The 27460-nt window shown below is 42.5% G+C and overlaps 4 protein-coding genes across 5 annotated transcripts in view; 1 reads left to right on the forward strand and 3 right to left on the reverse strand.

Moving 5' to 3' along the window:
- Positions 1 to 12182, forward strand: part of rnf150b (ring finger protein 150b) — a 14639-nt gene extending 2457 nt beyond the window's left edge. The window contains exons 2-6 of the mRNA XM_023430869.2: positions 3284 to 3534; positions 4599 to 4753; positions 5475 to 5571; positions 6045 to 6315; positions 6860 to 12182. Coding sequence (XP_023286637.1) covers positions 3284 to 3534; positions 4599 to 4753; positions 5475 to 5571; positions 6045 to 6315; positions 6860 to 6978 — 893 coding nt within the window. The 3' untranslated portion in view covers positions 6979 to 12182. The remainder of the gene's footprint in view (positions 1 to 3283; positions 3535 to 4598; positions 4754 to 5474; positions 5572 to 6044; positions 6316 to 6859) is intronic.
- Positions 1 to 27460, reverse strand: part of LOC111673180 (uncharacterized) — a 125194-nt gene that overhangs the window by 60747 nt on the left and 36987 nt on the right. The gene's annotated exons all lie outside the window — the stretch shown is intronic.
- On the reverse strand, positions 15503 to 19169 carry LOC111673201 (protein phosphatase methylesterase 1-like). Its single transcript, XM_023430881.2, has 10 exons — positions 18981 to 19169; positions 17815 to 18004; positions 17669 to 17726; positions 17293 to 17344; positions 17002 to 17156; positions 16832 to 16922; positions 16678 to 16743; positions 16482 to 16605; positions 15859 to 15976; positions 15503 to 15716 (listed from the first exon to the last, which is right to left on the reverse strand). Exons 1-10 carry the CDS (start codon positions 19007 to 19009, stop codon positions 15625 to 15627), a joined length of 975 nt encoding a protein of 324 aa, XP_023286649.1. The 5' UTR covers positions 19010 to 19169; the 3' UTR covers positions 15503 to 15624.
- Positions 19858 to 27309, reverse strand: LOC111673175 (uncharacterized). The gene is made up of 4 exons (XM_087169759.1): positions 26804 to 27309; positions 21373 to 23925; positions 20711 to 20828; positions 19858 to 20614 (listed from the first exon to the last, which is right to left on the reverse strand). Exons 2-4 carry the CDS (start codon positions 23852 to 23854, stop codon positions 20383 to 20385), a joined length of 2832 nt encoding a protein of 943 aa, XP_087025885.1. The 5' UTR covers positions 23855 to 23925; positions 26804 to 27309; the 3' UTR covers positions 19858 to 20382.

Genomic DNA, 27460 nt, shown 5'->3' on the forward strand with positions numbered 1-27460 from the left:
CCCCCCCCCCCCCCCCCCCCCTGTCCCTAATGAACTCTGGGAATCAGTCATTGGACACTCTTGTGTACATTAAGTCAGCGCTGGGTTCAGAAGTCCACTGTCCACCCAGCACTTTGCCTCCGGACTCGCTCTCGGCTCTGAGCTTCTGTGTTGTTTGGATTTAATTCAGTCTGATCCGGATTCAGGTTTTCCTGATTATTTTCTCATTTAATAGAAAAAAACCCTCTATGCTGCAGAGACCCCATGTTACCCACAATGCCGAGTGGAGGCAGGTCTTTTAAATTGAACCAGACTGCGTGGGCTGGGGTTCAGTGACAGTTTACTGGATCTGAATCCTTTCAAACACCTTAAAGAACCATAGAACTCTAATCACATTAATAACATCATTGGTCATAATTTTATTATATTTCATGTTTTCTTGTGAAACACTTTGAGCCACATCTCTTGCATAAAAACAGCTCTATAAATAAACTTTATTATAATTATTATTAATGTGAATAATCAACTTTTTGAAACTGAATCGAGTCAAAATCACGATTTATTTTCCCCCTTTACATCCACTGAACGTTTTGCTCTGTGCTAATGAGAGAAAGGATTCGTTAACTATCATTCAGGTGGACGCAGTAGAAACACAGTAAAGAAAGGATTTCCTTTATTTCACCTCTGATTATAATATAAAACTATTTTCTGACATTTTTAGACCAAATTTCATTAAGAAAACCAGCTGCAGTTCATGTGACAGTGAGAGTGACTGTCGGCTTCAGCCTCACTTGACTGGGACGTTACTGTTATATAAGTGCAGAGTTACGGCTCAGTGAGCGTTTCTCTGTGTCACTGCTGCTGTTTGTGAAGCTCAGCCACACTTTAAACCATTCCCTGATTCATTGATTAACGAGGAGCGGTGAATGATAATTGATTTATCGTTTTATTGCCTCTATGTCCTTTATGATACGGGACTGGATTCGGGGATTTGGACTGTGAATTTGAAGCTGTATTTTCACGCTGCTGCAGATGTAAAACTAGAACGTCGCTTGAAGCCGTTCGACCATTTTCAGGACGTGTTCCCAGTTCTGTCTCCTGTCCGGTCTCTGACGTCCAGTCAGGCTTTTCAGCTGTGAAAGAGTGTTAATCCGTGTGTGTGGAATCAGCTGGCTTTATCATTCCTCTGCTCATCCCACAGATTAGTTGAGAGCTGCTGATAACAACGAGCTCGTTCGGTCTCTGTCCCGCCCCGTTCTCTAAAGTCAGACACGTTCATCCTCAGCCTGAAGAAGAAATAACGAGACGGGCCGAGAGTCGGTTTGAGGGCGAGGCTGTTGTTGTGGGGTTCAGGTGAAAGGATCGGGAGTGTGTCGGTTCATGGAGGGTCCTCACAGCTATAGAAGGACCAGTGATTGTGTGTGTGAGAGACACATCGATCCCAGGGGATTATTTTTAGGTGGAGACTAATCGATTTTGTTTGTGTGTGTGTGTGTGTGTGTGTGTGTTGTCGGGGTTTGAAAGGAGTTCAGTGCTGGCCTCAGGGGAATTCATTCAACACACACACACACACACACACAGCATCAGGTCTAAACACACACACATGGTTGGTGTAACGCTGTATTAAGACGAGGGTGTGGTTCAGTCCGTCCTGTGCAGCACCAGCAGAGAGTTTTGTATTTTAAGGGAAATCCCTCCGTCTAAGTCCTGTTTATTATTCAATACTAAATGAACCAGGACGCTCAGTTACATCACTGGCTAATAACAGTTTAATCCACTTCCTGTGGACTTGTCTTTTGTTTCCTGCGACCAACTGACCAATCAGAGCCCGGGCTGCGTCCAAAAGTCTTTTTCTCTAATGAATGTTCAAACTGAGCAGCAGCCATGATGACCAGAGCTTCTTATCTCCTTCAGCATAGGAAACACTGGAGCTTCCTTCACCAAAGGAAAGGAGATATGGCGTCCCAGGGGTCGTCATGAACAACAGACGGAGTGAACATTAACATTATCACCATCATAACAAACCACTGGAGCCTATAAACGTTGTAAACATAGAAGTGAATTTTCTCTGTGTCAGGAAACTTTATTAACTATTATTTAATGAAAACAAGAAGCTTGATCTGTTCACTTCGCTCTCTGTTAGTTACTGAAGTTAATCACCACTCTGTCGGTGAAGGCGTCTCTCTGCACGTGTGACTAATTTGTTGTAAACTCGTGTCGACATGGCGACACATTCCCGACCGCTCTGGGATCCGTCTGTAACCGATGAAGGAGTTTAATCTCCAGCAGTTCTTGGTTCAAGTCGCAGCTTCAGTTCGACACTTTTATTAAAAAACGTTTTTTTTCTTTGTTAAATATTTGAAACGAGAATGAAACTTTTGAACTTTTGTAACTGCAGCTGCTTCTCTGGGGTTTTTCTCTGCACCTTCAGGGTCACATGAGGCGCTGCGAGTCAGGCCGCAGTCACAAGGATAACCTCAAATTCTCAAATTGCTAAGCTTGAATCAAAACAGCCTGGAAGTAACAGACACACACACACACACACACACACACACACACACACACACACACACACACACACACACACACACACGGCTTGAAGGGCTTGTGTTCGTCTTCACAGAGACAGTGTGTGTTTGTGTTTTGTCTGTTAAAGCAGCTGTTGAAGGTGGGGGGGGGGGCTCCTCCTCTGCTGAGGTGTCCTTGAGCAAGACGCTGAATCTTTACCAGCTGCAGACTCCGACCTTCAGTCCGTCTCTCTCTCTCTCTGAGACGCTGAATCTTCTATTCGCTCCAGGAACCGACCAGATATTTCACAAATACTTCCTCACACGTGAATGTTTGACCTCATTGTTAATTATTTTCAGTGTCAGTAAATCTGCTGATTATCCTGTTTGTCTTCCAGAGAAGTGAGGCATTAGTTCCTCCTCTTCTTCTTCTGTGGTTTTATTCTCTGTGTTGCTCCATAAGAAGATATATTTGTGTCTCCAGTAACAACAAGCTCCTGCGTCTCTGTAGTAACGTAACGTCCCACAGTCGCTTTCGTTTCGTCTTCACGGCAGAGATGATATTCACCATGTCGGGGTTAACGGTGTATTTTTAGTGGTTCTCTCCCGTGGGTGGGCGAGGAGCTGGTTGTCATAGTGACGGGGGGGTGGGGGGGTGGAGAACACAGTGCATGGTTAAAAGGAGTAAAGAGAGTCAGTGGTTTCCAACCTGTAGTCATAACAAGTTAAAAATAAGATGCAACATGTTCTTGCATTTACCCGTCAGACGATCTAACAGTGCGCTCCGCCCTCTTCAGGTACAGGTGAGGTGATCGCCATCATGATCCCGGAGCCGAAAGGCCGCGAGGTCGCGTCGCTGCTGGAGCGCAACGTGACGGTCACCATGACGATCACCATCGGGACGAGGAACCTGCAGAAGTACGTCAGCAGGACGTCGGTGGTGTTCGTCTCCATCTCCTTCATCGTGCTGATGATCATCTCCCTCGCCTGGCTCGTCTTCTACTACATCCAGAGGTTCAGATACGCCAACGCTCGAGACCGGAACCAGGTACGTGGCGCCGCCTCCACAAAGACCGCGAGGTCGAATCAACACAAACCGAACATTATAGGATTCATCACAGGACTGCATCAGTTTAAGTGTTCCTAATAAACTGCCACCTCCAGTGTATTTATGCCTTTCAGACATAAAAATCCAATGTTAAAGTGGAAGGTCACGTTTCCAACACGCTCCTGAACACAACATAAAACTAAACAATAAGAAAATCAGAAAACAGCTGAGTATAATCTGACGACTGAAGTAAGAATGTGATTGGAAACATCGTCAGAAATGAGGAAACTGAATTACAGATAATTACTTAAAGGCCACGTTCAGTTCATCAAGCCTGTCGTCGTCAGTTCACATCTAAACACTGACTCAGGTTCAGCATGGCGGTACTGTGTCCACCGCACTTTAAAATGAAAAGCTGTTAGTGTGAACGAAGCCTCAGACTCGTACACATGCTTTTAACAGCTGGAATAAAGGGAGGGAGCTACCACAGCACGAAGAACCAGTGTCGGTGTACAGATGTGCACCTCGACTTGAATAACCTGTGAACTTTGTGTCCGGATAAACACAATCCACATTCTCCATGCTCCCTGCAGACAAGGCCACGCCGGAGCAGCCAGTTAATCGATCCTCAGAGACACAAGCAGCTTCCTCTCAAAGGGAGACGTTACCATGACAAACAGCGAAGGTGCTTTTATTCAGACCGTGTTTGTGAATAATAATTAATCACTGTGGCTTCCACCGACACGAGGGGATGAATGAGCAGATCCACGTCTCTGTTGTGGTGAAGCCCGAGTCTCATTCAGATTCATGAGGAGCAGGAGAGAGCTGAAGACTCCCAGAGGAGGCTGATTTTGTTTTGTTCTCCGCTCTGTTGAGATAACGTCAACACATTTATCTGAAGTGACACCGCGGTCGCTGTTCGCCGTGTTTCTTAAAGAGGTGAAACCGCGGAGACAGACACATCACTGATCTCAGGAACCTCACAGCGCACCGGAGGATTTATGTTTCTGTCAGCCGGGACTAAATCTGTCCGTCATCTCCACCTTCTGTCTTCTTTTCTCCAGCGTCGTCTTGGCGACGCGGCGAAGAAGGCCATCAGTAAACTGCAGGTTCGCACCATCAGGAAGGGCGACCAGGAGACGGAGGCCGACTTCGACAACTGTGCCGTCTGCATCGAGGGCTACAAGGCCAACGACGTGGTGCGCATACTTCCCTGCAGGTAAACACCCTGAGAAAGGACAACCTCTCTCCTGATTGGCTGACTGGTTTCTGACTGATCCAATAAAAATACAGCAGATTTCAGGTAAAAACACTCAGAGAAACCAAATCCTGCAAAGGTTTGGATGGTGGGTCCAGGTGGGCGGGGCTTGGTGGCTGCTTTGTTGTGACATCACAAAGTTCCAGAAGTCCTGACGGCTGGTTTTAAGGCTCAGTTTCTGAATACAGGCTGTGTGCATTTCTCTGTGGACTGAGGCTTTGATACTTTCACAGTATTAATATAGAAGCTAGAGCTGATCTATAATCACACTACACATGGACACAGACCTTTACACTTTATCCTGTAGATTCAATAACGCTGCTACAGAAACTGTTGCACACAGAGGAGCAGAGAGGATCTTTGTTGTTGCCTTGTTTTAACTTTGTCGTCATGTGATGCCATGTTGACTTTGATGGAAGCTGTTTGCTCTTATCTGGAGTTGAACTTGGGACAAATTGGACCGTTTGTTTTCCTGTAACCTCATGACGACCTTGTTATAGATTTTGAGATTCATGAGATGAAATAGAGAAAAAATAAAAGGCGTGTTTATCCAGATTCTTTGGTGCCTTGTGTAACGGCACCAAACGAAAGCAGCTGGGAACTTGATTCTCCTCCAGCGCCTCAGTGTGAACGCAGACTAACAGCAGGGTAATTGATTCCACTGTGTTTTTCTTCTTTGCAGACATTTGTTCCACAAGAGCTGTGTGGATCCGTGGCTGCTGGATCATCGCACATGTCCGATGTGCAAGATGAACATCCTGAAAGCCCTGGGCATCGCTGTGAGTGTGAAAGGAATCATGGGAGAGGGGCTTTTAACCCGTTACCAGACACCACCCTGAAAATAATGTACCCAAAATAAAAAGGTTCAACGCTTGTGATTACAGTCATAACCCTGGTCTCCTCTGGAAGGAAACACATGTCTGAACCAGCCCTGTGTCAGCAGCTGCTGCAGTGATATGTGAACCTTAGCCAGAGGGAACCAGGGGACTTTGAGCTTTCAAACAATGTAGACTATGTCATGGTCATGTGACGGCCGAGGCCAGTCCAGGAAAGTGGCCCCACCGAGGCCAAAGTGTCAGTTTCAATCATTCACATGCTCACATGTAAAAATCCCATTAGAAACCTGTTTACCTGTACAGGTTACCTAGAAATCAGTGTTTCTTCTCTACGCACTGATGTAATCACTGTATTTATATTTCACCTTTCAAACCTCCGTTACAAACATGTCGTATTCCCTCCGTGTCCATTCCAGCTGAATGCAGATTGCCTGGACGACCTGCCGCTGGACTACGACCTGGCCCTGGGCGGCGTGGGTGGGGTCGGTGTGGGCGGGGTAGGTGGAGTCGGGGCCCTGGCCCTTGAGGCCGTGGTGTCCGGGGCCTCCAGTGACGGTACGCTGAGCGAGGGCGGCTCCTCGGTGGTGCTGGACCCCGGCGTACGGCGGGTCGGACTCCCGCAGGACTACCAGGACCCCGACACCCTGAGAGACAGCCCAGTGACGGCCACCACCGACACACACACAGGTAAAACACACACACAGGTAACACACACACTGTGCCGGGTCCTTGTTATTCAGTCAGAGGTGTTATACTGACACCCGGTGGCGTTTCTGCGACACAGCAATCAGAGGTACCTCAGGGGCATCCGGCGTAAAAACTTCAACTATGCAGATGTTCAGGAGCAGCTGAAAGACATCAACAAGAAAAATATACACATATTCGTTTAATGATTTGACACAATGTTTCAGTGAATGAGTCATTTTGATTGATCAACATGCTCAACTCACACTTTCAGTATGTGCTTTATTTATCAGCTGCCTCGTACAGCAGCATTTACAGCTTCAACTCGTTTGAAATGCCGTTAAAATACACAAACATCAAAGGAATCACCAGATGGATTTAATTACTAAATTACAGATCGACTCACCTCGGTCCAGTTGTTTGGAACCAAACCCAACCGGGCCGGAGTCTTAACTTATTTATTTGGAACAGTACGATTCACTTCACCTTGTTTCAGTTCACAGGTCTCCTCTTCAGTCTAACCCAGATTTCCCTCCTCCTCCTCCAGGTGAGCTTCAGCCAATGGCGAGCAGCGCCTCGGTGGCGTCATTGGTCATTGCCGTGGAAACAGGTCTATCAGATGAGGAGGGGTCTATGGAGCAGTCTCAGCTGGGGGAAAAATCCTGAGAGGAGCACAACAGAACCAAACCAGGAACCGGGCCAAACAGACTCCGATCAGGTTCAGATTTTTAACCAGACTTCAGTGGACCTGAAATCACATCTGAGCCAAACCCGACTGCACTAGACTAAGTACGACCCGAGCTAGCCCCAGGCCCTGGTTCTGGTTTAGACTGGTTCCAAGTGGAAGCTAAACCCAGAACCAGCACCAGGGTCTGACTGGGTTTTTTCCTCTTTGAACAAATCTTTGCTAAACCGAACCAACTTGTCTGGACCATAGCTGGACTCGAGTCTAGCTAGAACCAGGGGATGGGTTTTTACATAGTTGAATTAACGTGTCTGGACTCAAAGACAACTCACCGACTCGGTCTGGATTCATCTCTGGATTCTTCCCGGACACTCGGTGAGGTCCGACCCAGGACCTAACACGGTTGTTGTCCAGTTCCTTGGTCGAACCCTCAGCAGATGTTTCTCCAAGGTTAAACTGGGATTAAAGTCAGTCTTACCTGTCCGTCGTCTGTCCGTGCAGATGTCTGAATCAACCCACATCTGCCTCAGTTCATGCTGCGTGTAGAATTAGACGATCCAGATCAGTTCCTCTGCCTCGCACATCTGTGAATAATCCTGGCGATGGAAAGTTAAATGCGAATCGACTCCTGACTTGAAGGACCTTCGGCGCGCAGACGGGATTCAAACAGACGACCTGACAAAACCCAAGAAACACGAGGTCGATCAAACTCACCGCGGAGCTCGTGTGAACAGGGACCTGAGAAAGTCGGCTGCCAGAACAGGAAACGCTCAATATTCTTCTTCATCAGCTAATCTGGAGGCCCTTGATGAATGCATGAGAGATCCAGGGGAGATCTAGACTTTCGTATTTCTACCTGTTCTTCAGTAAGGAGTTCTCCCGTCTCGGAGTATTCAGTCACCTGGTTCTTCCAGGTGGAGCGGCACAACAACGACACAACCATTGACGGACAATGACGCAGTTATCGGGGCTGCTGGCTTCCTGTAAGATTTGGTCTTTTTGGTTAATTTAGCTCATTTTGATTTGCCTGCCAACGCGCCAGGCTCTGTTTCTTGATGTGTGATGGCTGACTCATTTTGGAAGGAAGTCTTATTTTGAAAGGACACACCAGCTACTCTGAGCAGTGGATTCAGCTTTTGTTTTTTTTTTTGTTTTTGTTTTGCTTTAACAGTGGACTCATCCTGGCAGTATTACAGCTACAGTATTGAACAGCAACTACACACAGTATTTTATTTTCTCTCTCTCTCTCTTTTTTGCCTGTCTGTATATTTCTAGGCCTCTTTATCTTTACAGTATTTGGTTTGGACGCTTTCTTTCCTCGACTGTGGCTCCAAACAGGGTTCCTATAACGTGAGAAAACCAGGTGACACTTTCCAGGGCTGTACAGAAAACGACGAGGTGTGAGGAACGTTGAAGACACGGTGACGATCTGCAGCTTGGTTTTTCAGAATGTACAAACCTTTCAGGGAAACGGTCACGAGAGAAATGGCGCCACTATAGAGGAGAGTTTTCAGCTGCACCATCACCTCTTTAGATAGTTTGTCCGTGTATATGGTTAAAGAAAACATCTGTAACGCCGGGCAGACACTGTATCTTGTTGACTCATACTACACATTATAAGACAAGTTCACACTAAGCATGGACTCACACATTTTCTCATATTCAAACGAAAGTTCACGTCCTCAACAACGTCGACAAACCGAGACGAACGCAGCGTTACTTTTGTGCAAAACTGCTATGAACGAAAGACGCAGATCTCACACCAGCCGTGATGCTGACGTTCGGTCTCGTGTAATAACCACTCATGACTCGGACCACACCTGTAGAGTTTCATGACTGCACCTTGCACAGTGAGGATTATCACGGTTACACAGTAAGTCCACAGACATAAACACTGCCAAAGTGCTCACATCTAGCATTGGGCCCGATTCTAAATTGGGCGGGACCAGTTCACGGGTCAACTCGGGCTGAACCTGTATAGTGTCTGCCTGGCTTAGGTTGTAAGATACAGACTTTCCTCGTCAGTCTTCCGTCTCTCCTGCGGTGTAACGTTCGGCAAGCGTTGTCCGAACTCCCTGTGACAGTCCTCTGTTCAAACGCCACGTAGGAACCCTGAATATAGTGTTGCCTTGTTTCGTTGTGTCTCTGTCCATCCATCTGTGCGTCTGCCTGACCACACGTGTCTCCTAGCATGGCCTCATGCTGCCTTTTGAAAAACACATTGACCTTTAACCCCGACAATCAAGGATCGGATCGTTTCACTCTCTTCAACCCTGCGGTCTACACTACAGTAGGTGTAGCTGCCATCACATTTCCAGAGGTCACATAGACGTTAAGTTTCAGAGCTGTAGACGGACGAGAGCTTAGCGAAGAATCCCTCCCTGCTTTAGTGAGAACCGTTCACTCCTGATGTGTGCAACAGCTCAAAGCCAAACGTGTAAATATAAAATGTATATTCCACAGTTTCACTACGCCACGTGGCGTTGCTGTCGGTTTGCCGAACCGCTGTGCAGACTGCGTAAGGCTTCGGTTGTGGCGTGGTGTCGCCGGTGCCGTGAGCTTCCTGAAACAGAGAGAGATAAAGATTGTCGTCTATTTTGATACCAGAGGAGACGTTTATTTTTGTAATGAAGACGCCCAGCAGCAAAGACTGATTCCCTTCCCATCCCTTCATTACCCATGGCCCGATGATACTCAATGGGATTATTGATCAGACAGATTTAAGTGTTGATTATTTGTGTAATTGTACATACATACAGTACGTAACGGACCTTGGTAATATGAAACTATACGCCCGTAAGTTTGTCAGTAAACGTTTGGGATCTGTCGATGTAGCCTGACGAAAACCTGAGAGAACTGAGTCTGATCATCAGCTGGACGACCAGTTCTGTGCTCATTATGTTTTTGTTTTTTCCCGCCCTCCAAAGTCTGGTGTAAAAAAAAAAAATACGAGTTTCATTGCAGGAATAAGTTTAAAGAACACTTTACCAATCCAACAGTCGGTTACACAAGTGTTGCGTCCACTATTCAACACTTTATATAAATAACTATATAACACAAAATCAAACTGGTTCAGTTCCCGGTCGTTACCGTGCTGGTGTTTCCTCTCCGACCGTCAGAAACCAGAAAGACTTTTAGTATTTTTTTTAAGGTTCTTCCTACTTTGCTTCCTTCCTCCTCACGGTTCAGTTTCAGGTTCAGTCAGTTACCAAGTATTTAACAAACACTAATTAAACACCTGTCAAATACTGGAGAGCTTCTTTGCTGTAATATATGAAGATGATGAATTTGTTTGCCTTGTCTCGGCCAAGTTTCAGTGAATAATGTTTTAATTAAAGTCACATCTTTTGTGTCGTAAGCTTTATTTTCAATTAATTTAGTTGAATTTCATGTTATTTTCACTTTTGCACTCTTTTTTTTTTTTTTTTTTTTACGTGAAAGTGAACTTCACTCAACCCTCCTCTGCATCCAGTTGTTTTATTAGTAAAGACTGAAGCTGCTGTGTCATGCTGCTGTCCCTTAGGGTCGGGTATCAAACCTCAAATCCTGCTTTATTACCAACTGAAATGTGACAAAAACATCTGGTCAGATTCATCATTTCCTGTTCTCACTCTTTGATCCAATGGTTTTCTGATTGACGTTAAAAATTTTGCCAACATGCCGCTCTTTTGTTTCTGTACGCCATCTTGTTTAGACTTGTTTCTGTAATGTGAGAAAAAGGCATTGATTCGTTTTGGTAACGAAAAAACTGAATGAATGATACCCAGCCCTCATACGCCATTAATACAGACCTTTGCCAAGTTAAGTATTTCTTCCATCAAGATCTAATGAAGAGTGTGGTTTAAGAAACACTGTCATCTTCAAATCCACGTAGAAAACTCCGAAAATATGAACGTGTGTAATTTAATTTCATCACGAGGCTGAAAAATTGTTCATGACACTAATTTATCGGATCAGTGCGACAATCAAGTTTAGACTTGACAGATAACTTTTGTCTGATCTCAGAGGAAACTGCATTCACGAAGAAAACCTTCCATAACTATTAAATTATGGCTTTCATATCTTGTGAATTTGATAGGCACTACATAATTACCTAGCTTCATTATAATGTTGTAACTGTGGCTTACAATATTTGTAATTAAGCTCACATGATATGTAAGGCTTAATACAGCTGTTAAAAGGTTTGAGATAGATTACGGATTCTCCTTCATATAACTGACATAATGGCTCATAAGTACGAGATGTTCAGATTTATCACGTATGAAGTTATAATTCTCTTTTTGCAATCGCCTTAAATTGATTTTGTACATCAGCTTGTCAGATGTTGGGACCTTCATGTCACTGCCAGTAATGACGTCTGATTGGTTCTTTGTTCTCCTCCCCTCCCTATTGGCTGTTTTCTGATTGGTTGCTCAGCCCCTTTTGTTGATGCACTTTAATACTGTTTCTCTGGAAGGTTCTTGGTAAAGTCTTCTTGTCTCCCCCTCCATGTCTTTTCTATCACTCTTCACTGTCATTTTTTATTTTGTTTCTCTTTCTGCTTTATTTCTCTCAAGATTTCTATGTTGGAAATGTTTTGTGAGAAGGTGCTGAGACCTTTGTGTATTAAAAAATGGATCAGCCCTGCTTGAACTACAAATCACATATTTGTAAACCGACTGCCTTTTTGCCATATATTGTAATTTTGTGTCGTAGTTTCTGATCGTTTTCCTGAGCCGTGTGATCCCATTGGGATTGAGATATTTACCCTAAATATCTGACTCTTAAAGCAGCGTCAGTGTTGAACATTCAAACTTAAGGATTTTTAGTCATCGCGTTAGCATTTAGTCACGGCTATAGAAGAAGGAATCGGAGAAATTAAAGGGAAAGCAGAACGAAAGACAAAACTTTCAGACCCTTCCAGAGAGACGGCGAGAGTCGTAGGATGATCAGATGAGTTTGTAGCCACGGTAACCCCTCGGCTGCCATGACAACAGGGTGTGATGTGGTGTCGTGTGTGTTTCTACAATATTAATTGTTTTCAGAACGTCTGTCTGTGCGATTGTCCTGTGCACGCCAACACAAAATACACACACCCACATACATACGTGTAAATACAAGGCGGTGTGATGCCATGTTGTTTCTGTGTTTCAGTTGTTGCACGTGTTCTGATTCAGGACAGAATTTAAATAAAATTTTATTGCAAGTTTTTGTTTTTATTCCAGCCTGGTGTTTGTGTGTCATCTTTGAAAATGAATGGGGAGATATAATTCTTGGTTTTTCAATCAGCACATTTTAATTTACCGATTTGTGTTTTTGCTGGTGAAAATAAACCATTAATATACAGTATGTTTTTTCACCAATGAAAACTATTTATCATTGGAGTTTAAAAGTAAAACTAAAAGCTTATGGAGCTCTGTTGTTAAACCCAGTTTCTAAAGGTAAAAATAGGAAGCCTTATGTTATAATTATTAAAATTAGGTACACTATCATATACAAGAGGTTTATGTTTTCTTTTTGTTGGGTTAATTTAATGTGGCACATAATGCTAAGTGCTAATGTTTTCGAAGAAAATATCAATAAAGATAAAGTGAAGACAACGATAAATGACAGTGAAATTTATACTGAACAAGAAACACTTTCATCTAACGACACTGCTGAATGGACGCTAATGCTACACACAGTATATTAACACATAGATCCAGTAATGTCTCAGACATTGGAGATGAAAATTAATTTGTAACATCATCTAATAGAAAAAAAAAACATCTGGCTGTTGTTAGTGGTGAACAAATTGGCAGCCCAGACACCCCGAACATTTATATATTTGATAAGGGGTAACGTCGTGTTAGCATGTTTCACTCTGTTACGTATATCCAGCGGTACTTTAGTTCACTTTCACGGCCAACGTAAGAAAATCACAAACAAAATAGAAGATGGCTAACGAGACCCGTAATGTCATGTCTTAAGTATTTTGTCTAATGCCATAAAACTTCAACTCTTCGAATATCATTTTACCTTTAGCTACCTAGCTAGCAGTTACTATGAGCATAAGTGCTAGCTAGTTGCTATACCTAGCAGTTTACCACATATTAGAGAAAGTTTTAAAACTAGTGTAGAAAATTGTATAAATAGTTAACTGTGTACCAGATATTTAAGTTGTAAAACCTTAGTTTTGTGCATTTATACTTATTAATCATTGTCACTAACTCTATTAACATTCCAGGGCTGCACTGTTTATCTTAAGAGTAACATCTACATACAAAATACATTCTCGTTTCATCTCCTTTCTTGTTCATTTGAGCTGCTTTTAATACATTTATTGATAATTAAATACATTTAAAATGTGATTTAATGGTTTCATTAAGTCTGAAGCTACAGAGAGGGCAGTTACAGCTACTCCGCTAAGCTAGGCTAGTTAGCGCTTAGCAGGACTGGTTTATCTGGTGTTACTTTTTGATCCATTGATTACATTTTTCATGTCGTAAAAAAATGTTACTGAGATGCAAGAGAATCAAAATTGATTTTCTAAAAATGGGAAACAGGAAAGAAAATGTGTAAATTAGTTGTAGCTAAGGTTTTTTCGCTAGCTAGCTCTAAATAGCCGAATTGCAGTCACTGCAGAAAAATCAGATAATAGTTTTATAAAGCATCAAAACCAAATGGAAAGAAGAGTTTGCTCTGATGTAATGTGGTATATTCAATCTTCATCTTAATGTTTCGGTGCAGAACAAACTACACAGCAGGACTCAGTCACATATTGCTCATAGCCACTTTTAGATTTACTGTCACTTTTTCAGCTACTGATTAATGTTGAAGATGGAAGAAAGAAACAGAGGTTTGTGATGGTGTTCAGGGAAAATGTGGAAGTCGTCATCTCTGAATCTTTAGCTCCTTACTGCTGATCTGAAAGAGAAAGAGAAATAAAGAAAGTGTTCAATAAGTGAAATCCTGCAGTATATAATCAACCAACAAGCATGGAGACCTGTTTGTTTGTTTTTAAATGGCTGGTAGAAACAAACTAATTATTTCTATTTAAACAGGTTTGTCTGAAAGTTATATTGTCCACAAATTACTAGAAACAGTATTTTTGGCAGCTTTTCCCCTTTACATCAGTTTTCCTCAGACATAATAAGCTGCAGAGTAGGACTGCATCTTAATTTTCATGTATTTCCTTGGTTTAGTTGTTTTCCTCTGTAAAATAAAAGCAGATTGTGCTTCACATCACAATTTCCAAGACGACGTCTTGTTCTTTCAGCTGTTCAAAACCCAAAGATATTCAGTGCACTGTATAAATGTAATAAAACATCAGAAAGTATTCACATTTGAGAAACTAAAACTTTTCGATTGTTAGTTAAAGTGGGGCCACACAGAACTTAAAACACGTCTTACGTTCAGACCTCATCGCGTGAAGGAGATGGAGCTGCAGAGACAAGAGAACATTTCTCTGAGTTTCACATACAAGTTTAAGTTTTGTTGAAAAGTTGGAGGCTGTTAATTCGACTCTGTAGCTTATTAAAATATAATATAAATGACAAGGTAAAACAAAAGAAGATAATCTGGCTCCTGGTTCACAGAGAGGCAGAAAGCATGAATCACTGCGATGTGTTTGATGTGAGTTCACTGTGTTTTTGTCGGAGATGTGTATAAGAGACAGGTCTCTGGAGAGGGACTGCCGCCTCAAGGTGTGTGTATCTGTGTTTATCTGAGTGTGAACGTACGTGTCTCCGGGGGGCGACTGTGCAGCAGTGAAGATGTCCTTCACCTTTTCCCTCACAGTGAGTGTAGAAACCCAGTGTGAAAAGAATGTCAGCTATTTCCAATATCACAGTGTTTCTCTACGTACACTACATGTCGCGTTCTGTTTCTCCAAGACTACATTTCCCATAAACCCTGCTTCTTTCTCCCTTGTCATTGCTGAGGACTAACATACTGGAGGAGATATTTTTCTTGTTCGGGTTCGATTAGTTTTTAACATATTTCTTGCACTCAGCGTATGACACGACCAAAACGCCTCACACCTTCTCCTGCCCGTGGCTTCTAAAAACTAAATGTCATCTCAAAGGAAGCATTACAACATCACTGAAAGCTGAACCAAGTGCTGTGTAACGAGGTTTAGATTTTGCTGCTGTGACTTTTCAGTACTACGAACCTGTAAAAACCTGAACTATGACCTGACTCCATACCAGCTCGCTGCTTTCAACACTTCCTGTACAGAAGGTTTAGGAGCTCCAGGGCTTCCCTGATTGGTTCGCAAACGAGTCAGACAGTAGATGTTGGAGCTTATTAGCCTGTTAGCATGTGGGTATTACCACTGACTCCTGTTAGTGTTAATAATTCTATCATCTCCAGGTGATTTATTACTTCCTTCCAAAAGTTAATGTTTGTGACCGATCTCCTAAAAGAATTTCTCAGGTTCCCCCACCAAGCCAGTTAAACTTCTTTACAACCAGTAGGAACTAACGTCCAAGAACGTCACAAACTGTAATTCTCCTCCGTGGTGTGGCTTTCTGAAGCCCTGCAAAGATTAGGTGAAATATCCCAAACAAAAACAAACATCAACACTTTATTTCTTTCATGCAACATTAATGAAGTTCGTCTAGGGGATAAATAAAGTATCTATCTATCCATCTTACAACTTATTAAAACTAAAAAATGAAGGATTGCGACTGCATGCGTTGAGTCAGCACCTCACCTTGCATCTGGCCGATAGTCAGATCTCTGTCCAGCCGGTCGATTCCTGGAAAGGAAAGCAGCTTCAGGTAAATTGAGAGATATTTAAATACTTTACTCCGGTGTGAGACAGTTGACAAAAAATTAACACTTTGCCATGTAATAACTTTTAAACTGAAAAGACAGCACTGAAGTCTTGAAAAACCTACCGGCCAACAACAGGAGTTTGGGCAGGTTGCAGGCCAGGAAGAGGTTGGACGTTCCTCTAAACCAGCCGTCCCAGTACTTTTCTGACTTTGACAGGTCTATACGCCACTTGTACACACTCTGGCATGCAAACACAAACATAAACAGGGCGGTCGGTTAATAAACTTCATAAAAATCCATGAAAAGCAGTAGACATTTAGGTGTGTGCATGCATTTGAGATACAGAAATGTGAGTAGGATACAATGTTATGTCGACAAATCAGGTTGTACTGTCAAATAAATGCAAGACAATGGATTCAGAAGTTGAAATAAGTATTATTAATGTGTGTGTCTGTGCTGTGGTGTTCGGAAAGTCAATGGAAGTTCTTATTCTTATGTGTATTTAGAAGATCAGAGTCAGTCATGTCCTTTCTGATCTGTGTTTGCTGTCTGGTACGGGTTAATGGGAATGTTTAGGGTAACATAAATAATGTAAGTCAATAAAATGACCTTAAAGTATCACAACACATATTATCTCATGTAGAGACTAAATCAGTGAAGCGGTTAACAGGAATAAGATGTGGTGGTAATGAATATTACTTGACCATCAGTGTTTCTGTGCCTGACCTTCTGAGCTGAGGCTCACCTCTGACACAGCGTTTTCTTTGTCGTTGACGTAGCTCTGATCGTAGAACTCTTCGTTGCGCTCGACGACCACGTCGGTCGCCGGGCTGGCCTGCTCCAGAGCGTCAGTCTCCTCCACCTCGCATCTAACGGGCAGTGAGCAAGTTAGGATGGGTTTAATGTATCTCGGGACACCTCACCAATCTGCGCCAGCCTACCTTTTGATCTGACCAACCATCGAGACTCTGGCAGATTCCAGGTTCCTGATTTGTCCGCTCTTGACACTGAGAGGAGAACAAAGGAGGAAAACCGACTCGTTAGTTAGAGGCGCTTGAAATGACACAAGGTGCAAACGTGGCCTTAAGTTCTCACCTCCACTCGATAGCATGGTCCATGGACTTGAAGGACTTGGGTCTTCCCTTCAGGAAGTTCTGTATGCTGTGGAGTGCATCCATCGCGCTGCCTGCAGGAGGACCGGAAGAACATTTATAAACATCAAGACGTGCATCTACTGCTCTCTACTCTAATCCACTCGCACTCACCTTCTACGACGTCTATGGCAACCAGACCCACGGTGGTCGGTACCAACATGTTGCTGGCTGTATGCACCGCGATTGCCCCACCAACGCCGTGGCCAATCAGCACGATGGGGGGAGGGGTCTCGCCGTAGCAGGCTCGAATCACATTGGCTACGTCGCTGAGCAGCGATAATGGATAATAAGAGAGTATAGCTGTATTTAAAGCATCACTAGGAGTGTGCAAGCAGTAGATAGACAATAGATTAAGGGATTTAACAGAAGCTCAGTAGCTTGTGTCTTTGTGAGTGCTGTTACCTGGACATAGTTTGAGTTGAGAAGTCATCTGATTGGCGAACCAGCGTAGCACCTTCACAGAGAACAAAATCTTACAATAATGCAACTAAAATTTCTTTAGATGATTGAGAAAACATCACAGGCTTTGTAGCAGCTGAAAATCCAAAAGCGCTAAAACCAGCCTGATAAATTAATTTAATGTTAAATGTGTGGTGTAAAGTCCAGTAACATGAGCAAAGGAAAAATTATAAAACATGTTTCGATGTTGGCAAGAGCTTGAAGTTATTCTAATACCCTGAAGTATTTCAACAGTTTGGAAAATTTGTCCCGTAATTGCTATTTTCCGCAGAGACTAATCCAGGTCAAACACAGCTGCTGCATCTGTATCGAGCCTCACCGTGACCCCTGAGATCCATGGCAAGTACCCTGCAGGTCACTCTGCTGGCGATGGCTGTCTGCAACACAGAAAAACACCAGGACACGCCGCTGAGGAGGGTGAAGCCACCATCAATCAACCAACCAATTGCTACCACAGATACTCACAGTGAAGACGGCCCAGGATAGGGCCGAGTGTCCTCCTCCATGCAGCAGAACCAGTACAGGTCCATCACTCCCTGCTTTATAGATCCTGAAGACGTCCCCGCTGTCGGCCAGCCCCACGCTCACATCCTCCATCTGGTCAAAATACTCCCGCCACGACACCGGCGAGTAGTCAAGCTTACGGCCAACCTCACTGGTCGACATGTAGACACAGAAACACACACATTGTTTACTACCTACACAGACTGTTTACTCTTAGCAAGAACATACCCCAGCACATAATCAGTTAATAACGTAAGATACTGATATCTTTTAGTATGTCTAATATCTAATTCTGACAGTCATTGTGTTCGGTGGTCAGTTGGCTCGCTAACTAGCATACCTAGCTTGCTAAATGCTACAGTAGCTAGTCTGAACGAGTTATGTCTGCTAGGCTAACTAGCTAACGCATAACTTGAGTGGTGAAGTTATTCGCATATGATGATCTTTTTGTGGTTTGTACTGAAATCTAATGTTGCTTAGCTAGCTTGTCATCTGTTTCATCTAGCGACCAGCGGCCCAGCTGTGGTAGGTCTGTATTGATGTTGAATGTGCTTGGCTAGTTTATTAAACGATTGATTGGTTTTTCACATTAAGTAGCTATGAGTTCAGGTCTTAGTCGTAGCATAAATTGGCTTAAGGAGCAGCAATTTGTGCAAATAATTTGTGAATCAAATCACTAAGCTAACTGCAATTCCCATGTTTGGTAGAAGTCACTGGAACTTTTTACTGGTTTCCTTTTGAGAACTGAAAAGTTCCAAGTTAAATCCCCAAAATGTCAAATAAACATGGCTGACAACTTTGACAACAAGCGTCAAAAAGAAGGGAGAATCAAAGTAAATGTGAGCAGCTTTACAGGAACACCTAATGAACTCATGTGCACAGACATGGTGCCAACAGTGACTTATCTAAAAGTGAATGTAACATTTCAAATTCAGCAACGTATTGAATCCAGCAACTTTTCTTTCAACCTTTTCCCCAAGTATAAATTGAGAGAGAAATCCTGCCTGCAGTTATTCAGTTCAAGCCTCACAATTTTAAATACAGTCCAATAAAAATTTCTAAACAGATTCTGTTGTTGCTTATCTGCCTAAAAAAAGTTGTTCCTTGGTTTCGGAGAGGTGACTTACTGCTCTGTATCAAAGTTCTCCTCCCACATGCTGCGTCTCAGCAGGAAGACGTCCCAACGACGGCTGGTTATCTTCAGTCTGGTGTGTTTCAGTGTGTGTGAATGAGTTCTGTATATAAATGTGTGTGTGTGTCTGTGTGAGGTAATTAAGCAGGTTTTTCCTCAATAATCACAGCACAGCAGAAAGAGATGCTCCTCGTTCTGTCCACCGTGTCCCACGTCCATCGACCAAATAACAAAGGAAGGTGGCTGACTGCTGGTGTAAGAACAAACACACACACACACACACACACACACACACACACACACACACACACACACACACACACACAATCCAGTCATCTGTTGTTGTCAGGTAGCATCACTGCTGCAGCATCCAATTGGCTATGACAGTTAAAGTGGGTGGGACATAGGGTTGAGAGTCAAATGTGTCTGATCTATAGAGGCTTCAGTTACGTCACTTACCTGCCGACAGCCTCAGGTAGATGGTGGCAGAACTTTGGAGAAGTCTAATAAAGGTCTTTGATTCCATCGGATAAAAGCAGGGAGATAAATATTCATTCCAACTTATCCAACACAGGTGTATCTAAAAGTAGTAGCCAAAAACACAGCTGACAAAAAGCTCACTCGCCCTCGGGGTTGCACACTCAAAACTACATGATTGTTTCTTAATCTAATTTTTTGTGTATTCGTTGAAAGATTGTCACCGTGTCAAAGTACTATCTCTCTCTTTGTCACACACATACACATGCAGGCAGCCCTCAGGTGGCAGTGACAGACAGCTATAGTATCCAGGTAACCACCGGTGTGCTGTTGTGAACGAGATGAGACTAAATGTCAATCAGAAAAACCACAATCTGTTACAGTTCAGCACCTATTTTATTTGCAATTACAGTGGATCAAAAATGAAGCGATACAACAGCAATGTAATGTTGGTGTAGATAAAGTCTTGGGATTTAAAACACAGACACAGATTAAAAAAAGGACTGTATGGACATTTTTTCCCCTCATTTCTGGTTTTGAAGGTAAATTCAAAGACCTGAAATTAAACCAATCTCAAGCCGCGCCTCAGAAACTAAAAGGTTCCTGTGGTCCATTGATGTCTGCGTTTCCACTGCGGCCTAAAGTCCCGGGAAGACATAACATTATTCACAGCACTTTGAGGACATAACATGAACAAAATTGCGTCCTGTATATATTCAATACAGGATGCAGCATTTATATATATTATATGTGACGGGTGGCAACTCGACAATGTTAGTAAGTACTACCCCCCGACCAGCTACCTTTTTGGGGGTCGATCAATTACCCCGGAACTAAATTTATACCCTGGTTCCTGCAGTCGAATAGCGCATAGTTCCTCAAAAGGTTCCTGGGGAAAGTTCCTGCGGTGGAAACGTGACTTAAATGAAGCTTGGCTGTTCAGTGAGGAGGTGTGTTTGCTCAGATGTCTCTAGAGCTCGCCATATGTTCATCCAGAACGCTCCAGTATGTTGTCCGGCCTTTAGCCAGCTCAGGTAGGTGCATCTCTTCACCAGACTCCTCATGCGTAAGTACGGAGATAGCTGCTGGGCCGGGATGTCCTCCAGGAACAGCAGGATCAACACGTCCTCCTGCTCGTCAAACAGACGGAAGCTGCAGAGAGATCACACGGGGCAGATGCTTGAATCAGATTGGGAACTGGTGAGACAACAGCATGATATGAAAGGACAGGAAGTCAGTGCCCCCCACCTGGCCATCTGGATCTCCCTGGAGCACCACTCGCTCTGCAGGTAGTGCCGGCTGATCACACAGATGGTCTTCCTGCTGCCATAGATGGCGTCTGTGATGTTGTCTACGATGGGCTTACCTGTGGAAACAACAGCACCTTTCAGTGAAGCAATTCTCTTTGTTAAAGGCGGTTTCATACCGTGGCATTGTGAATGAAAAGGTTGGTGTGACTTTTTCTACATGGCTCAAGGTTGAATGATAATAGAGCAAATTCTTTGACTAGGAAATAATGAGGACAACCCAAATGCACCTTTAGTTTTGGCGTTTCTGAGACACAACCATCTCATTTGCAGGTTCAGGTCCTCTAAAGGATGCACCTTGCTTCCTACCTACTGTCCCTGAAAGGATCTATCCCCTGGATTTGGACACAGCTTCTCTCACATCACATGATGTACAGAGAGTACAGGGGCCTTCAGCAAAAAAAAGGGTCATATGCATAAATTGCAACAAAAAAAAAAGCACTCAACAAGCAAACAGTCTCTAGCCAAAAAGGGGATGTGAACTTGACCTCAACAACCTCACTGTAAATTCTGTAAAATAGGAAGAGAGAAGTAGAAATGGGTCTGTGTGGTTGTTGCTGCTGTAAAACAACATCAGTTTCAAGTCAAATAAAGTGTTTGTACCTGGTTCAAAGTCTCTGTGGTGCAGACAGAGCCTCCAGCCCTGTTGTCCCTCCAGCACTGGAAGCAGCTCTCTGTAGACCCAGGCCTCATCGTGAACATTATAGGAAACAAATGCATCATACTGGGGAGGAGTTCCCTCCTTCCTCCTCCTCTTATCATACAGGAAGGCCAGGAAGAGGTAGTAGGCGTAAGTTAGGTGCCACCTCAGGAAGTAGTAGATGAAAGACACAAGGAGAGTAAGCACGACCAGAAAAGTGCTGGAAATGAAGCAGAGGAAGTTAGCGTCCACCCAACAGGCGTGGACGTCAAAGTCCAGGAACTTCTGTCCCTGTTCTCTAATAGGAAAGGCACATGTATACTGGTGGCCATTAACAACCTGAGTCCAGTTGTTGCTCAGCACCCACTGGTTAAAGCCAGAATTGGAGCAGTCGCATGTTAAAGGGTTACCAGTCAGGTCCAGATATGTCAAGGCAGGGAGGGACTGGAAGACAAAGTCAGTGATGATCAACAGCTCATTCTCAGTAATTTTCAACCAACTGAGCGCCTGAAGGTTGGCTGGAGTCAGGAAATCTAAAGACCTGAATTTATTGTTGGAGAGATCGAGTGCCTGCAGGTTTGGGATTGACCAGAACAGTTTGGGGTCTAAATGTGACAGATCACAGTTGATTATCTGAAGACTCCTCAGTTGGGGAGTGTATTTAAATGTGTCTGGGTTTATTGCCTTCATGAAGAACCTGTCCGTCATTAAGTACTCTAAAGATTTCAGACCCCTGAACAGATCTGGTGAAATGTTAGGATGATTTGAGTCATAAACTTTGAGTACAAGCTTCTTCAATTTTGGTAAATATGAAAAAGGTGGCTCATCATTTTCTTGAGAAGTCCTCTGGTTCCAGTTATAAGTAAGATGTAGCGTTAGGTTTTCTAAGCGTGGTAGTCCTCTGAAAAACTCTCTCTCACACCGACAAAGTGAAAGAGTAAGAGTTTGGAGATCATCAAGTCCCTCGAAAGCCCCGTCATACACATTATAGTATACGTCTGATTCTAAATCCAAAAAACTGAGGGAAGACAGATTCCTAAATTCTCCTTGCATAAGCTTTAAATGACCATTACTGCGCAAATTCAAAGATTCTAGTTTCCACAAATTAACTTTGAAGGTATTGACAAAAGCAAAAAGGGCATTTTTTCCAATATTTAGGATTTTTAAGTCATTCAGATTTTGAAAAACACATCCTTTAAGTTTTGAAATGCGATTGTTGTTGAGATTAAGGATGGTTAACCTTGTCAAATTCTTGAAGTTGACACAATCAAGTTCACTTATGAAGTTGGACTCCAGGTTCAGGGTTTCCAGTTTAGAAAGCCCTTGAAGTGCCAGTGGCGGTTTAGACAGTTGGTTGCGGTCCAACTCCAAAACTCTGAGCTGTGTTACTGATCCGAGTGAGTGCTCAGACATCTTAGACAGCTCATTAGAAGATAAAGTTAGTTCAGTGAGCTGAGAACAAGACCACAGCAGGTTATCATCTAAAGTGCCAATTCTGCTGTTCGTTACGCGAAGAGTTCTCAGAGAAGGAATTTGGCAGGCGATGTCTATGAGGCCTTCGTCTACCCACTCCTTCATGAAAAACAGTTGAAGATTTTGCAACGAGTCAGCGGTCTGCAGAATTGCTTCGTACGACTCAAAGCTAATATAATTTCCGCTAAAGGACAAACTGGTCAGGCTCCTCAGAAAGGTCTTGTTCGACACATCCCACTCGATGTCGCTGCTACACTTGCACAAGTCGAGAGACTGCAAATAAGGGAAGACGTCTTTTGTGATGCTGAACCTTCTCAGCGGGTTCAAATTTAGCTGCAGTAACCTGAGGTTTGAGACGTTAAAAGGCAGGTCTTCTGATTGAAAAGAGGTGAACTTGTTATACCCCATCATCAAATTATGTAAAGTTGGTATTTTTAAAAGTGGAGCGATATCTGTGATTTTATCTAGTTGGTTAGCGCCCAGTATTACTGTCTCAATGTTGACCAGGGACTGGAAGGCCACAGGGGAGATGTAAGAGATATGGTTGCCATACAGAGATAGTGTTACTAATTTGGACAGTCCCTGAAACACGTCATCTGTCAGGTTCCTGAGTTTATTTTCATCCATGATGAGAACCTTTAACTCAGTCAAGTCTGTGAAAGCTCCTTCGTCAATGTGTGAAATCAAATTAAATTGAACTTCTACAACTCGGACCTTTGATAAACCTCTTAAATCTGTCACCGTGATCTTTGCAATTTGATTTGAGGCAAGATTTAAACTTGTGGCATTTTTGGGAATGTCATCTGGAATAGCAGTGAGGTAATGATCATTGCATGTAACCAACATGTTATTTGCATTTTCAGGATAGGCAATAGTGCAGTTTTTCAGTGAGAAAGCCAGTAAGGGATTAAGATGAAGCATGCAAGACAGAAGTGAGAAAAGTAGCAGAGACCAACTTCCTGTAGTTTCCATGATGACGTTTAGGGACAGTACATCTTCACTCCATTGTGGGCGGAGAATATTTTTTCCTGCACATGCGGAAGCTAAAAAAAAAAAGAAGAGAAATAAGACAGTTACTTGAAAACCTGATGAGTTAGCTCAACTCAAACTATTTGAGGAAACTGATTGCCTTATATCATTTAAGTTTATTAACTCAAACAAATGAAGTACACACACACACACACACACATATATATATAAATACACACTAAGTTCATTTAAGTGAACAGATTGCCTTAAACCTTTTAAGTTGCAGTAACACAATACAAACAACCAGGACTGAAACAGCTTCAGTTCATTTAGTTGACATTTTCAATGTTCAAACATTTTCAAGTTCACAACACTTAATAATTCTCCATAAATGTTTATCTAAAACACTTTAGGAAACTCTTCAAAAAAATATCCTGAATAAAAGAAGAATAGCATAGTACAAACTACAAATTCAAATGTCAACTAACAGCTTCCTATTGATTAATCAAACAGTATCTGGCTAAACACGGAAATCTGCACTGAGAAGGCATATTATGCGCAACAGTAAAATAAGGTATGCTGACCAACAACTTTTTAGCATGCAACCCAAAAGAAAATTTTCATACAGTAACACTTTCAGAATCTGACGTTCAACAATAAAAACTTGTTCCCATATTTACTCCAGCTTATTTTTCAGGGCCTCTAACTTAGATTTGAGTTGGTTTCTCCCATCATCAAGTTTTAGGAAGACAATCTGGAGAAACTCAAAGAAATCACATAGCTTCAAGCGTAGATCAGTCCAAACAAAATCACCAGTGGATCTGTCCAAGATCCGAGAGACATTACAACTTGTTCCTTAAGGATGATTGACACATGGTTTTAAAGGGAATTTCTCTTCACTGACCACTGGCACCGGAGCCACTGCTCCCTCCTGGGCTACCTCCAACTTGTCCTGGAAGTGAATATAAGTTCAGTATGAAAAACGAATTGTCCAAATTACCAAGCTAATAAAACAGGCTACCACGGATTTCAACATTGCTTGCAAATTTTTTACATACAAGTAAGTGCAATATCATTAAAAGGCACAAAGTGTAAACCAAGAGTAAAAGATCGCCCAAAGTATTTTTCAAACCGCATTTGACAGTTGTAAGGATCTGTCATGTAAACGCTTTCAGAGTTGACTCAAGTGCAAGCAATAATAATCTACATAATAAGTACATGAGACAGAGAAGGGAGAAAACTTAATAACAGACAGAGCAAATGAGTAGCTAAGTATTATAAGACATGTTGATTATTGTTTATGTTTTGCCCTCACATATGTACTCACATGTTGCCATTGAGCAGTCCTGCAGTTTTTATTGATTTGCTGGAATTATTTCTATGATTAGGTGATTATAAATTATCAGTGATTAGATGAAAGTAATGGATACAAATACTTTGAAAGTAGCTTGCATTAGCTTAATTTGACTGGATTGATATGAGGGTGAGAGCTAACACACTTTCATCAATATTCACTTTTTCAATTGAACAAAGCAAGTCAACCCGCTGCCTGATTATACAACACTAGTTAAACTAGCTAACTGAAGTTAGAAAGTCAGTTAGTTTTTCCTTTTCTCTCTGAATTAGAAGGCATGACCAATCAAGCTAACGCTAGCGCGCTAACGGTTAAAATAAAAAGATTCAAACTCTAGCCAACGACAACTTTACCGGACGAATGAGGTTTGCCACGGTTGTCAAAGCACCGACGATGAACATTTTTCTGAAGCAATAAAACAAGACTTTGACGCGCTTGCAATACAAGCTAATATCCGGACAACCACGTGAGCATGTCTCAGTGCTAGCACAGTGTGGTCGAGCTACTAGAGGAGCCTGGTTTGAAAAGTGAGCCAAATTATGGAAAAAAAAAAACAGAAACAACGTTACCTCACGTGGAAGACGAAGCCGTGTCCTTGCCGCTGTGTTCCGGTTCGGTGAACAAATTATCTCTGAGGCAAAACAGGTTGTGTTGCTGTGAAGTTCATCCATTCTTCGCTCCGTCATTTAAAAACCTGGACGCAACCGCTGTCCCTGTATGCGTGACGTGTGCAAACTGAGCGCGAGACACCTGGCCGCCAACACTCAATCAACTCATCGATAAAAAATATTCACATTTGTGCGGCTAGAACTATTTTAATATTACTATGAACATTAAATTTTTATATAACTCACCTGTTTAAATTGTATTAATTAATTTTTAATTATTATATTTTATATATATTAGTTCTGCATAATTGACGGTACGCGCCCCTCCTTTTTATCTATTTTGGATTAGCCGGGAGTTAGGGGCGGAGTCAGGTACCGGCAAGATGGCGACGACGGAATTGAGCTTCAAAACCGCTCTTCAAAAACCTATGGGTGACGTCACGGAGGCTACGTCCATCTTTATTTACAGTCTATGGGCTTGACTAATAAATTTTAGTGATTATAGACAAGACTGCAGCTCTTTCAAAATTTAAGCCATGTCATTTTAAAGGAACATAAAAGTTATTTTGGACAGATTCATTGTTTTATTTGAACACAACGTTATGTTTTTATAACCTGAAATAAAAAAAATGTCAAGAAATAGAAATAATAAAGTCAACTCAGAGGAAATGAATTAATGCAACAAACTGGAATTACATAAACATGCTTTAAATGCTCCAAAAATGGAAGTACACTTAAAACAACTGAGTTACTACATCAAAAACCTGTTTTTGAGTAAAGTCAAATTTGTGGAAATGAGTTACTCCAACTTTTTTTGAGGATTAAGTAATATTAACTTACAACTGACAACCAATTTCTTGTCACTTCACTGTTTAATATTCAATATAGTATAAAATACATAATTTAAGTATGTTTAACTGATAACACTTCTCTACTTTTACTTAAGATAGGGAATGCTCTTTATAAAGAAGTATTTACATATGAACTTACCAGGCTCATCCACTGCTTTTTCTCAGCCTAGTTTTACAAGTTTGAGACGGACTTCAAGTTAAGGCAAAACTTGACTTCTACTTATCTCGGCAAACACTTTAGACTGACGTGTTACACGACAGTTCTTCCACGAAGAGGAAGAACTAGTTGTTTCAAGATTTATATTTAGTCAAAATAGAAATGGAGGAAGTTGTTTCTACTATCTGAACTGCTAGCGATACGTTGACTGAACTCCTATCTAAACATTTTAAAAAAAGAGGTAGTCAAAACAAAAATATGTGGCAAAGGGAGGAAGAGGAAGACGCAGAAGAAAAAATGAATGGAGAAGAACAGCGAGACGAGAAAGGAGGACAAAAACAGAATAAGAGGAAGAAGAGCAGGAGAACAAGCATGATGATGATGATGGCTGATCTCAGGCCCCCTCTCTCCTCCCTCTCCCTCCTCCTTTTATTTATTCATAAATGCATCCTCTGGTAGAGCAACAAGGAGGAACAAACGAGGGAGCAGCTGAATCTTTCCTCTGCCCCTCGGCACACCGTCGTCAGGCAGCAAGATGGGATTTCCACGCCTCTGTCGACCAGTGCTGGCGTCTGTGGTCTCTGAATAGGTACGTAGGCACCGAGGGAGAGGGGGAATCAATGAAATGTAATGATTTAC

The sequence above is a fragment of the Seriola lalandi genome, unplaced genomic scaffold (assembly GCF_002814215.2).
Source record: "Seriola lalandi dorsalis isolate HSWRI2012SDOR001 ecotype SW California unplaced genomic scaffold, Sedor1 jcf7180002054913, whole genome shotgun sequence".
Taxonomy (NCBI): Eukaryota; Metazoa; Chordata; class Actinopteri; order Carangiformes; family Carangidae; genus Seriola; species Seriola lalandi.

Excerpts from the sequence above, each read along its gene's own strand:
- LOC111673201 (XM_023430881.2), bottom strand. The coding sequence starts at position 19,009 with ATGTGGGAGGAGAACTTTGATACAGAGCA. Across the intron at positions 17,345-17,668 it reads CATGGATCTCAGGGGTCACG|GTGCTACGCTGGTTCGCCAA; the intron begins GTGAGGCTCGAT and ends TTCTCTGTGAAG. Across the intron at positions 15,717-15,858 it reads CAAACTCCTGTTGTTGGCCG|GAATCGACCGGCTGGACAGA; the intron begins GTAGGTTTTTCA and ends TTTCCTTTCCAG.
- LOC111673175 (XM_087169759.1), bottom strand. The coding sequence starts at position 23,854 with ATGGAAACTACAGGAAGTTGGTCTCTGCTACTTTTCTCACTTCTGTCT. Across the intron at positions 20,829-21,372 it reads CCACAGAGACTTTGAACCAG|GTAAGCCCATCGTAGACAAC; the intron begins GTACAAACACTT and ends TTGTTTCCACAG. Across the intron at positions 20,615-20,710 it reads AGGGAGATCCAGATGGCCAG|CTTCCGTCTGTTTGACGAGC; the intron begins GTGGGGGGCACT and ends ATCTCTCTGCAG.